General features: G+C 43.0%; 1 protein-coding gene across 1 annotated transcript in view; it reads right to left on the reverse strand.

The window, feature by feature from the left end:
- Positions 1-13017, reverse strand: part of ATP10A (ATPase phospholipid transporting 10A (putative)) — a 218640-nt gene that overhangs the window by 60924 nt on the left and 144699 nt on the right. The window contains exon 10 of the mRNA XM_069757826.1: positions 6564-7122. Within this exon, the coding sequence (XP_069613927.1) occupies positions 6564-7122 (559 nt within the window). The remainder of the gene's footprint in view (positions 1-6563; positions 7123-13017) is intronic.

A 13017-nucleotide genomic window follows, 5' to 3' on the forward strand; every position in this document is an offset into this window, starting at 1 on the left:
GCACCTCAATGGTAAGTCTGTTGGAAGGAAACAATGTGGCAGAAAACGCTGTACAACGAGAAGAGGAGACCGGACCCTGAGGAAGATTGTGGAGAAGGACCGATTCCAGACCTTGGGGAACCTGAGGAAGCAGTGGACTGAGTCTGGTGTGGAAACATCCAGAGCCACCGTGCACAGGCGTGTGCAGGAAATGGGCTACAGGTGCCGCATTCTCCAGGTAAAGCCACTTTTGAACCATAAACAGCGGCAGAGGCGCCTGACCTGGGCTACAGAGAAGCAGCACTGGACTGTTGCTAAGTGGTCCCAAGTACTTTTTTCTGATGAAAGCAAATTTTGCATGTCATTCGGAAATCAAGGTGCCAGAGTCTGGAGGAAGACTGGGGAGAAGGAAATGCCAAAATGCCTGAAGTCCAGTGTCAAGTACCCACAGTCAGTGATGGTGTGGGGTGCCATGTCAGCCGCTGGTGTTGGTCCACTGTGTTTCATCAAGGGCAGGGTCAATGCAGCTAGCTATCAGGAGATTTTGGAGCACTTCATGCTTCCATCGGCTGAAATGCTTTATGGAGATGAAGATTTCATTTTTCAGCACGACCTGGCACCTGCTCACAGTGCCAAAACCACTGGTAAATGGTTTACTGACCATGGTATTACTGTGCTCAATTGGCCTGCCAACTCTCCTGAACTGAACCCCATAGAGAATCTGTGGGATATTGTGAAGAGAAAGTTGAGAGATGCAAGACCCAACACTCTGGATGAGCTTAAGGCCGCTATTGAAGCATCCTGGGCCTCCATAACATCTCAGCAGTGTCACAGGCTGATTGCCTCCATGCCACGCCGCATTGAAGCAGTCATTTCTGCCAAAGGATTCCCGACCAAGTATTGAGTGCATAACTGAACATTATTATTTGATGGTTTTTTTGTTTGTTATTAAAAAACACTTTTATTTGATTGGATGGGTGAAATATGCCAATTTATTGAGACAGGTTTTTTGGGTTATCAGGAGTTGTATGCCAAAATCATCAGTATTAAAACAATAAAAGACCTGACAAATTTCAGTTGGTGGATAATGAATCTATATATATATATATATATATAGGAAAAAAATGAGTGCAGCACAACGCTCACCAATGGGTGCCAGGCCTCCTGGAAAAGACCATCCTCATGTCCATCCAAGTAATATACCAAACAAAAAACGGAAGGCAGCACTCCAATGGATAATGAAGGTGAAAAAAGCTGTGAAGTTTATTTCAGACCCACATCTCGCGACGTTTCGGCTCGCACTGAGCCTTTCTCAAGCCTTGGCCTTGGCTTGAGAAAGGCTCAGTGCGAGCCGAAACGTCGCGAGATGTGGGTCTGAAATAAACTTCACAGCTTTTTTCACCTTCATTATCCATTGGAGTGCTGCCTTCCGTTTTTTGTTTGGTATATATATATATATATATATATATATATATATATATATATATATGTCAGTAGACACATATATGTACATATATTCTTACTTCATACAGCGCTAGATAGCTTTAAAGCCGGTAATTCAATTGCCGGCTTTTGCCATCTCCTTCCTAAAACCCGACATGATATGAGACCTGGTTTATATACAGTAAACCATTTCATATCACTTTTTTTTGCATATTCCACACTACTAATGTTAGTAGTGTGTATATGCAAAATTTGGCCGTTCTATTAAATTAAAGGGTTAAATGGCGGAAAAAATTGGCGTGGGCTCCCGCGCAATTTTCTCCGCCAAGAGTAGTAAAGCCAGTGACTGAGGGCAGATATTAATAGCCTGGAGAGGGTCCACGGTTATTGCCCCCCCCCCCCCCCCTGGCTAAAAACATCTGCCCCCAGCCACCCCAGAAAAGGCACATCTGGAAGATGCGCCTATTCTGGCACTTGGCCACTCTCTTCCCATTCCCGTATAGCGGTGGGATATGGGGTAATGAAGGGTTAATGCCACCTTGCTACTGTAAGGTGACATTAAGCCAAATTAATAATGGAGAGGCGTCAATTATGACACCTATCCATTATTAATCCAATAGTAGTAAAGGGTTAAAAAATACACAAAAAAAGAACTCATTGTTCGAAATGCGTAGCCTGCTGCTACTCATTCTGCTGTGAACCATGTCATTGGACTTTGGATTTTATCCTCAATAAATTTTGATATTTTTGGAAGCTGGATTTCTTTTCCTGTTTGCCCTAAAGTACAACTCCCCCTGTCCCTGCAGATCGGGTGAAATTGGAGTTAACCCTTTCACCCGATCTGCAGGGACGCGATCCCTCCATGACGCCACATAGGCGTCATAGGTCGGATTGGCATTGACTTTCATGACGCCTACGTGGCATCACAGGTCGGGAAGGGGTTAAATGCCGCTGTCAAACGCTGACAGCTGTATTTAACCGGAGCTTCCGGCCGTGCGGCCGGAAATGAGCGCATCGCCGACCCCCTTCACATGATCGGGGGTCAGCGATGCGTCAAGATAATAACCATAGAGGTCCTTGAGACCTCTATGGTTACTGATGCTGGTTTGCTGTGAGCGCCACCCTGTGGTCGGTGCTCATAGCAAGCCTGCAATTCAGCTACATAGCAGCGATCTGATGATCGCTGCTATGTAGCAGAGCCGGTCAGGCTATGCCAGCTTCTAGTCCCATGGAGGCTATTGAAGCATGGCAAAGGTGAAAAAAATATGAAAGTTTAAATTACCCCCCTTTCACCCCATCCAAAATAAAATAATAAAAAAAAAAAAAATCAAACCTACACATATTTGGCATCGCCGCGTTCAGAATCGCCCGATCTATCAATAAAAAAAGCATTAACCTGATCGCTAAACAGCGTAGCGAGAAAAAAATTCAAAACGCCAGAATTACTTTTTTTTTTGTTGCCGCGACATTGCATTAAAATGCAGTAACGGGCGATCAAAAGAACGTATCTGCACAAACGTGGTATCATTAAAAACGTCAGCTTGGCATGCAAAAAATAAGCCCTCACCCGACCCCAGATCACGAAAAATGGAGACCCTACGGGTATCGGAAAATAGCACTTTTTTTTTAAGCAAAGATTTTAATTTTTTTGTCACCACTTAGATAAAAAATAACCTATACATGTTTGGTGTCTATGAACTCGTAATGACCTGGAGAATCATAATGGCAGGCCAGTTTTAGCATATAGTGAACCTAGCAAAAAAGCTAAACAAAAAACAAGTGTGGGATTGCACTTTTTTGCAATTTCACCACACTTGGAATTTTTTTCCCATTTTCTAGTACAAGACATGGTAAAACCAATGGTGTTGTTCAAAAGTACAACTCGTCCCACAAAAAATAAGCTTTCACATGACCATATTGACGGAAAAATAAAAAAGTTATGGCTCTAGGAAGGAGGGGAGCGAAAAACGAAAACGCAAAAAGGCTGCGACGTGAAGGGGTTAATAGACTAACTAGACACTGAACCATACATAGTGGTTTAGACAGAACATTAAGAGTTGTTTTACAGAAACCAGCATAAAAGAATGGCGTACCTAAGAGTACGGAAATCAACTTTATGACAGCTTGTCGTGTGGACACAGTTAAAAGGGTTGTCCGATGAAAAGAAAGAATCACTTATCCATAAGAAAGTTGGCAACTAAAGATTGGTGCCGATATTCTTAACAGGGGACTTTTTTCCCCATTAGAATGGAACAATAGTGCCATGCTCTTCTCCTCTGTTTATTCCTTATGGAACTGCAGAGCGCTATGGTCGGCTTTTTCTGGCAGTCCACATAGAGAAGGACGATCATGCTCATGGCTGTTCCATTCCAATGGGGATAAAAGTGCTTCACTCTTGTGATCAAAGGGAGTGTTTGGTAAAAAGAAGTTACCAGTAGTCTCATCTTCGGTAATGTCACTGCTCTATAATTGTGGAAAGCTCTACTGGCTTAGGAGTGTCAAATAATATGATTAATATAAAATAAAAATAAAGAATTGATACTTCTACAAACAAGTCGCAGTTGTCTAGTCTTTCATAAAGGTGGGACAAAAAAGACTGCAGTGTTTCTTGTTCTGAGGGCAGACGGGGGATGAGCTGCAGCTTTGAGGCATAGCCAGATATCCACTGCTTTCTTTTCTACTATTTTTTATACCTCTTTCATTTAGTAGTTTGTTAATATGATTTAGACATTCAGTAACCGATCCCCTTAGTGGGCAGCCTTGGATATCTGCTAGGTATCTTGCACATGATTTATGTTCCTCTGTGCAGACGATCAACAAACTGAATGTAGATTTGGAGTGTTCGGGACCTTGGCTATGTGTAGCCATCCTGACAGGTACCAGCGCTACTGATCTGATCCATTGCTTCCAGAAATAGGTCTCTAACAGCTGCGCTATGTAAGGGGTATGCGTCTTACGACCCAATTATCAATGGGAGGTCAAGCCAACTGCTTGTTTGCTTATCAAAATCATTAGTCTTGTGAACCATCACATGAAATAAATCAGATTAATATGGCCACACTGGTCATGTATGGTGGCTTTATGCAAGACTTAGACTGAACACATTTTCAAATTTGTACTTTTACTTTTGCTTTTTTCAAGTATTGGCGAGATGAATATAAAATACAGCAAAGAGCAGCCATATCTAACTTTGGGGACCTGACTGATAACTTGAGACGGAAACCATCCATTTAAATGTTATATTTTAAGACATACCAAGGTTGCTTTAAATCAAGATGCCCATATAGTTGTCCCTTGAGATGGACAACTGATCAGAAAGACTATCATCAAGCCAAATGTGGCATGTAGGCCTCACAGAAGGATGTACACTTGAATCTTATATTTCGCCAATTTATTGGAAATCTCGAAGTTACGGTTCAGTGAAGAACATGCATTTTTGATAAACAAAACTATTGCAGTTATTTTTAGCCATAAAATACCATTTGATACCATCTGCTTTGGCTCTCTGTACTGGGAACAGGTTCAAAAAGTAATCCCATGTGACCGGAGGCCCGAAACGCACGTGCAGCTAGGAGAGACTCTCTCGAATACGAGAGTTCTCATTAGAATGTCTTGAATACACGAAAAGCAGCCATCTGAAACTACAGACAAACATACCTGCACAAATCCTCCTTACATATGTGCAGTCAAGTCTTAGGAAGCAAGACAGCTGCTTTTTATAAAAATTTCTAGCAATATGCCCCGTCCCCATATACAGCAATGTAACATTATGGGAGCATGCTCTGCACAATCCTGGAACATGATTATTAAGATTTGTATCGACCATTACGAGCACATGAGTGATGGACTTCTCATTCTGCCCTTTATGCCCTTGGGACACACAGCATGCACTATTTTAACATCCTACTCATTCTGAAGAGCTCATAAATTATTTCTATACAATGTATATCCATGTCAGTAACAAATATATGAGGCACTCACACCAAGAGCCGACACCTTGTACATCGATGACATGCTTGGCAGTGACCCGAACGTCACATTATTTTACAGTGTGTTCCATAATTCATAAGCTAGTGGCATTCTACGATCCATGGAAAGCACGGAGTTCATTTCGGATCGGTACTTTTTATAAAACACCATAGGAATCACTTAACATATTAGTTTTTAACTCCCTTAGGTGGCAGCTTTTTGGGGCCTTACGAATGCAGTGATTTTTGTCTCGGAGAGACATACGCTAACTTAATTTATCCCCACTAATGTAGCCTGATTCAGGGTTACATTCACAAGGAATATATTTGCTAGCAATTTACCACAGAGATAATTCTGTGGTTGAAATTTGCGCAATAAATTGTGCAATTGCAAACAGCAATTGAATTGTTTTTTTCTATGGTGGTCCACTGTAGAGGACACGGAACTATATGTTATCATGGCTGCAACAATACTAAGTATTTTCCACTTAAAGTGAACCTGTCAGCAGGATTTTGATAAGTAACCTACATAGTCAGGTTGGTGCCATTATACTGATTAAAATGATACCTGGGATGAAGAAATCCATCTTGTGGTTCTTGTGTAATCAGTGTTAGAAATTTTCAATAAATGATATGCCCGTGCTCCGGGGCAGGACTGTAGGCAGAGTCTTTTCTTTCTGGTCTAAGCCAGAGAACCCAAGGAGAGACCTGCTCACAGGCCGCCCCAAAGCACAAACATTTTCCTCATCATAGAGATAGAGAAAGAGACCGACTGTTTGTCTTGCTTACACAGCATCAGTGCTTTAGCTGTGAGGAGAGTTGCACCTTGAAACACAGTAATAAAGTCACTATAATAAATAAAAAGGTAATATAAAAAAAAAAATAAGGATCAGACTGTTTCACTGTCAAATCTGGCTAAATCTAAATAAATACAGTAAAATCCTGGTATAATGTAATTATTAATTAATTAAAAAAAATAAATTAAAAAAATCGCTAGGTGAAGGGTAAAGTCACCATGATAACGTTATAGAACATTGTAGACTTTTCAAATAGACAACTAGCGCCAACCCTCTTTATATAATATAGTGGTCTCCCAGTAACTGAATTGTAGTTTTACAACAGTTGAAGAGATGGAGAACACGACTATTATATACAAGTAATGTTACGTCTTACCTTTAGACCTTGATTCTACGAGATCAAGAACAACGGAGTCCGCCCCTTTAGTGTAAACAACAATTTCATCTGTAACTGGATGTCTAACCACAACAGACATTCTTTTCCTGGTTGAGTCAAATCCCAGCGTATGCAAGAGTTCAAAGTTTAATCTCCCCAAATGGGGTAATTCCACCATTACTTGGTCAGACAATCTACCAACCAGAGAAAAATTATACGCCCTGGCTGCATATACAAGTGCAGCTTCATCAGGACTCTCTGCCTCGTAGCGCAACTCGCCTTCATGTCCATCATCTGATAGTTTACTGCCCTGTTGAGACGTCCGACCACTTAAAGTGATCTGTGGAGAGCAGGACAATTTTCCTTCCAGCTTCATAAAATTGCCCTCGGTTGAGGTTGAGGATAAGATACTTGATCCAATTCTTTGCATTGATTTGCTAGTCGAAAGACTCGAAGAACTGCTGCTATTTGATCCAGAAGTTAGCCTGCTGGGTGTAAATCTCCGGATGAAGTCTTCAATGGTTTTAACTGGAGATTTCAGTTCAAATCGAACCCTTACCTAAAAATGTAATATATACATCTTAGTGTTTAGCAATAGTTTTAGATTCTGGATATTCACTGTGATTTATAGGAAGGAGCAGTTTTCATTAAAAAACAAACAAACATTTGCTCTATTTGAAAATATGACTGTCAGATGTAAGACTAGTTACTAGTGATGAGCGAATATACTCGTTACTCGAGATTTCTCGAGCACGCTCGGGAGTCCTCCGAGTATTTTTGAGTGCTCGGAGCTTTAGTTTTTCTTACCGCAGCTGAATGATTTACATCTGATAGCCAGCATAAGCATATGTGGGGATTCCCTAGCATCCAGGCAACCCCCACATGTACTTATGCTGGCTAACAGATGTAAATCATTCAGCTGCGGCAATAAAATCTAAATCTCTGAGCACTAAAAAATACTCGGAGGACCCCCAAGCATGCTCAAGAAATATACTCGAGTAACGAGTATATTCACTCATCACGACTAGTTACTACTGTGGCAGACTAGCGGCATCCATGTATTAAATGGTCAGACTACAAAAAAATGAAAGCTCCTAATAGAATGACACCTAATCAAGAGTTAGAAAAGGCAGACCCAAGTGCTTAGTCAATTGCTGGACTAGCTAATGCTTAGAAAGAGGTTGCCTGTCAAAGTTCAGAGATCAAAGTGTATGCACAGAGGAGAGCGATGTGTGAGTGCACGCTCTTCTTGTAAGTGTAGGCACTGGCATTCTTCGGAGACAACACTGGCTCTAGGTCAGTGTTTCCCAAACTCCAGTCCTCATAGCCCCCCACAGGTCAGGTTTTCGGGATTTCCATAGTATTGCATGGGTGAGAGAATTCCAAGTGCCATGATGCTACTTCCATCACCTGATCCTGAGAACATGACCTGTGGGGGGCGTGAGGACACGGTTCTAGGCAAACCAGCACTGTCAATCACCTGAGACAGTGGAGGGGCAGATTTATACAACAGGCATGATTTTTATAAAAAGTTTATATATTATTAATTATTATAGCACCATTTATTCCATGGCGCTTTACATGTGAGGAGGGGTATACATAATAAAAACAAGTACAATAATCTTAAACAATCCAACTGGTTACCTTTGAGGAACTGAATTTAAGTCCATTAATGCAGAAAATTCGTACCAAGAATGGAACAAATTACATTTATCGGTGGTTGGTAGGGTGAACCTCTTAAGGCCCCTTCACATTAAGCGACGCTGCAGCGATACCGACAACGATCCGGATCGCTGCAGCGTCGCTGTTTGGTCGCTGGAGAGCTGTCACACAGACCGCTCTCCAGCGACCAACGATGCCGGTAACCAGGGTAAACATCGGGTAACTAAGCGCAGGGCCGCGCTTAGTAACCCGATGTTTACCCTGGTTACCATGCTAAAAGTAAAAAAAAACAAACACTAGATACTTACCTACCGCTGTCTGTCCTCCAGCGCTGTGCTCTGCTTCTCTGCTCTCCTCCTGTACTGTCTGTGAGCCGGAAAGCAGAGCGGTGACGTCACCGCTCTGCTTTCCGGCGCACAGACAGTACAGGAGGAGAGCAGAGCACAGCGCTGGAGGACAGACAGCTGTAGGTAAGTATCTAGTGTTTGTTTTTTTTTACTTTTAGCATGGTAACCAGGGTAAACATCGGGTTACTAAGCGCGGCCCTGCGCTTAGTTACCCGATGTTTACCCTGGTTACCAGTGAAGACATCGCTGGATCGGTGTCACACACGCCGATCCAGCGATGTCCACGGGAGATCCAGCGACGAAATAAAGTTCTGGACTTTATTCAGCGACCAACGATCTCCCAGCAGGGGCCTGATCGTTGGTCGCTGTCACACATAACGATTTCATTAACGATATCGTTGCTACGTCACAAATAGCAACGATATCGTTAACAATATCGTTATGTGTGAAGGTACCTTTAAAGATGATTGTAATGCCACAGTTGTTGTACGTGCTACATAACTCTCCCATTTGGATTACACAATGCAGATTCCGTAAGATTAGGTCTTTGTTTGGGGAATTAATATGGGGAGGAAAGAGTCCTAGGTTTAAACAGGAGATACTTCAGAGGGCCAAAACAGAGGGGGGTCTTGCACTTCCTAATCCATGGCTATACTTCTTAGCAGCACAGTGTCAACATCTCAAAGGATGGGGGGAGGAGGCAGGGAGTGTGCAAATACCTAATAGCTTGAGGTTCTTACTACAGGCAGACGTTTTGAGTGACAGTTTGGAGGGAGGACAATTCAAAAAAATGGGTTCACATGGGTGCACTATCAAATTAATTCACAGAGTATGGGAAAAAGTCAAACTCATTAGGGAAGTGAGTGGGTTCACCAGATTCTCGCCTATTTGGGACAACATTTATCTACCGGAATTTAGGCAGAGGGAGGGTTTTCACTTTTGGTCTGCAGCAGGTATTAAATGGCTGGGGCAGCTGATAAGTCAGGGCAGACTTAAAACATTTGAGGAGTTGCAGGAAGAATTTCAGTTGCCACGGTCTGAATTGTTCCAGTATAATCGTATCTCTCATGCTTATCAGGCACAGAATAAAAGGGGAGCCATAGTGGTACAGATTGATCTCATGATCGACTATATCCTTAAGAATAGCTGCACGAAGGGGGCGATTTCAGAAATATATGGGTTTCTACTTTTTTCTTTCCTGGAAAAATATCCCATCCGAGCCAAAGGGAAATGGGAAGCTGAATTGGGAATAATTGACAATGATAGATGGGAGTCGGTCCTAGAATATGTGACCAAGATATCAATGAGTGAACCAGGCAGGCTATCACAGTTATTCGTAATCCATAGGGCCTATAGAACCCCTGACAGGTTGTTCAAGGCTGGGCTTAGGCAGAACTCGGACTGCCCTCGGTGCTCACAATCCCAGGCGGGGATATTGCATATGATGTGGCAGTGCCCTAGACTGTCCTCCTTCTGGATAGTTGTTTTAAATCGTATTGAACTGGTGTATGGATGTTCTGTCCCTAGGGTTCCACTGACTTGCATATTGGGATATGTGGAGGAAATTGTTACGGACAACATGTTTAAAATAGCTATTGCACGATTGTTATTCATTGCTAGGAAATTGATCGCCAAATTTTGGATTAGAGAGGAACCTCCAACAAGAAGAGACTTTCTTAAGCAAGCGGAGCATATACTTACTTTGGAGAAAAGTATCTACACCAAAAGGAATAAGCTGGACATCTTCCACAAGCTGTGGCAACCGTGGATGGACTTGAATTAGGATGATAAATGAGAATATAGGGAACCTAGTATTCAATGGAAATATAACGGATGTTTATTCAAATGGTTGTATGATGATGGGAAGTGGGGTGGCTCTGGCTGAGGTCTCGGGTTGGGCAGGGTGGGGGGGCTCTGGGTCGGGGGGGAAAAAGTTATCTGTAAATGTTTAATGAAACATTGCCATGAGAAATATTCTGATTGTTTATTCTTTGCGGATAATAAAAATCTATCTGATAAAAAAAAAAACAATCCAACTGGTACAGTAGGAGAGAGGACCCTGCCCGCGAGGGCTCACAGTCTACAGTACAAGGGATGGGTGAGGATACAATAAGTCAGGGTAGAGCTGGTCGTGCAGCGGTTTGGTCGATCGGCGATTACTGCAGGTTGTAGGCTTGTCAGAAGACGTGGGTCTTCAGGTTCTTTTCTATGACTCAGTTTACAATTGTTTTAAAATATATGTTATTGTAAGATCTGCTTAAACAAATACTATCAATAATGACCCAATAGGCACATATGAGGGGGGGGGGGGGGGGGAAAGCACAAATATGGATTTAATATCCAAAAGTAAGGTAGGAAGTGTAAAATGAAATGTATGAGACCAAGTCTTATACAATCTACACTATTGCACCCAGCAAACCTTGGGACAGGAGGTATGCTATAAAATTAACCCTTTCTAATTGGTAGCTACTGACACAGTAAAGTGAACCTTAAAAGGGTTTTCCACAGTTTTGATATTGACAACTTATCCTTTGGATATTCATAGCCTAGAGAGGGGCCATAGATATTGGCCCTCTCCGGCTACAAATACCAGTCCGCAGCCGCCCAGAAATACAGATGCGCCAGTTCCGGCACTTAGCCCCTCTCTTCCCAGTCCCGTGTAGCGGTGGGATATGGGGTAATAAGTGGTTAATGTCACCTTGCTATTGTAAGGTGACATTAAGCTGGGTTAATAAAGGAGAGGCGTCATAAGACGCCTATGCATTATTAATCCAATAGTAATAAAGAGTTAATAAAACACGCACACATTAGGAAAAAAGTATTTTAATATTCTTCATTTAACCATACTTACCATACTTCAGCGCCTGCAAAAAACGTAAAATAATAAACCGTATACTACCTGTCCGCCGTAGTCCAATTAATAACGAGTGTCCCACGGCGATCTCCCCTATAGAACTGTGACATCGGGTGATGTTACTGCTCTAGAGGACCCTCAGTGACACACTGACAGGAGACAATGGCTCCTGCAGTGCATCACTGAGGTTACTATAGCTCAAAGTCTCACTTTATGGCAATTGCTGCGTGGGAAAATTTCTCACACAGCAATGCCAAAGGTGAGGCTAGGGACTATTTTTTTTACAGCGACGGAAGAATACAGTGCGGAAGGATACCTTCCTCCCGTCATTGGATTCCTGGAGTCCCAGGAGAGCGGTCGCATCAGCTGATGCTACCGTTCTCCACGGGAGATCGTCGTGGGACACTGGTGGATTTCTGCGGATCAGGGAGTATATTGGTTGTTTGTTATTTTAATATTTTTTTACAGATGACACTGGCTTCGGGAACGAAGTGACAAGTGATGGTGAGTATGTACTCTATGTTTAATGTATTGTATGCAATGCATCAATGTAGTATGTATGTAATGTATGAATGTAGTATGCAATGTATGAATGTAGTATGCATGTATGTAGGTAGTATGCATGTATGTAGGTAGTATGCATGTATGTAGGTAGTATGCATGTATGTAGGTAGTATGCATGTATGTAGGTAGTATGCATGTATGTAGGTAGTATGCATGTATGTAGGTAGTATGCCATGCCATTGGTCCATCGGAGCACCTCCAACAGTGCTTGTCGGGCCGAGCTGGGCAGATTCCCTCTACACCTAACAGTTCTAAAGAGGGCGCTGTCATTCCGGGCTCACCTGCATAGGAGCAATCCAAGCTCCCATCACCATAAAGCCCTGATACATGTAGGTGAAACAGAAAAACCAGAACCCTCGGAACAGCCCAGCCAAACCCAACCGGACCAGAACACCAATCACAACAACCTGACAAAAGCCGGAATCAGGAAGATGGCAGACGAAGGCCAGGAGAGGTATGTCAGTGACTGGAAGAATGATATCATCAGCTCACAGAAACTGACCATGTACCGGAGCCTACAGAGAGACTACAGACTGGCGCCATATCTGGAGAAACTCCCGGACCCCAGAGACCGCCAGATCCTGAGCCGATATAGACTCAGCGCCCACAGTCTGGCCATCGAATGTGGCCGACACAGGCAGAGCTACAAGCCCAGGGAGGAAAGACTGTGCCAACACTGTGACCAGGAGGCCATAGAGGACGAAACCCACTTCCTGCTACACTGCTCCAAATACTCAGCAGTGAGGGACACTCACTTCAGGAGACTCTCACATCTCTTCCCAGACTTCATCACCATGAAGGAGGAAGAGAAAACATATATCCTGCTGGGAGAAGAAGAGAGAGCGGTGGAGATAGCAGCGCGGTATGTGAGCGAATGCCATAGACTGCGAGAAAGAGAACTATGATGCCATGGACTATAGCCCCCACAATGGATCTGCCCCATCCACCTCCCCTATGCCATGGTCTACAGCCCCCACAATGGATATGCCCCCATCCACCTCCCCTATGCCATGGACTATAGCCCCCA

This window comes from Ranitomeya imitator, chromosome 3, assembly GCF_032444005.1.
Source record: "Ranitomeya imitator isolate aRanImi1 chromosome 3, aRanImi1.pri, whole genome shotgun sequence".
Lineage (NCBI taxonomy): Eukaryota > Metazoa > Chordata > Amphibia > Anura > Dendrobatidae > Ranitomeya > Ranitomeya imitator.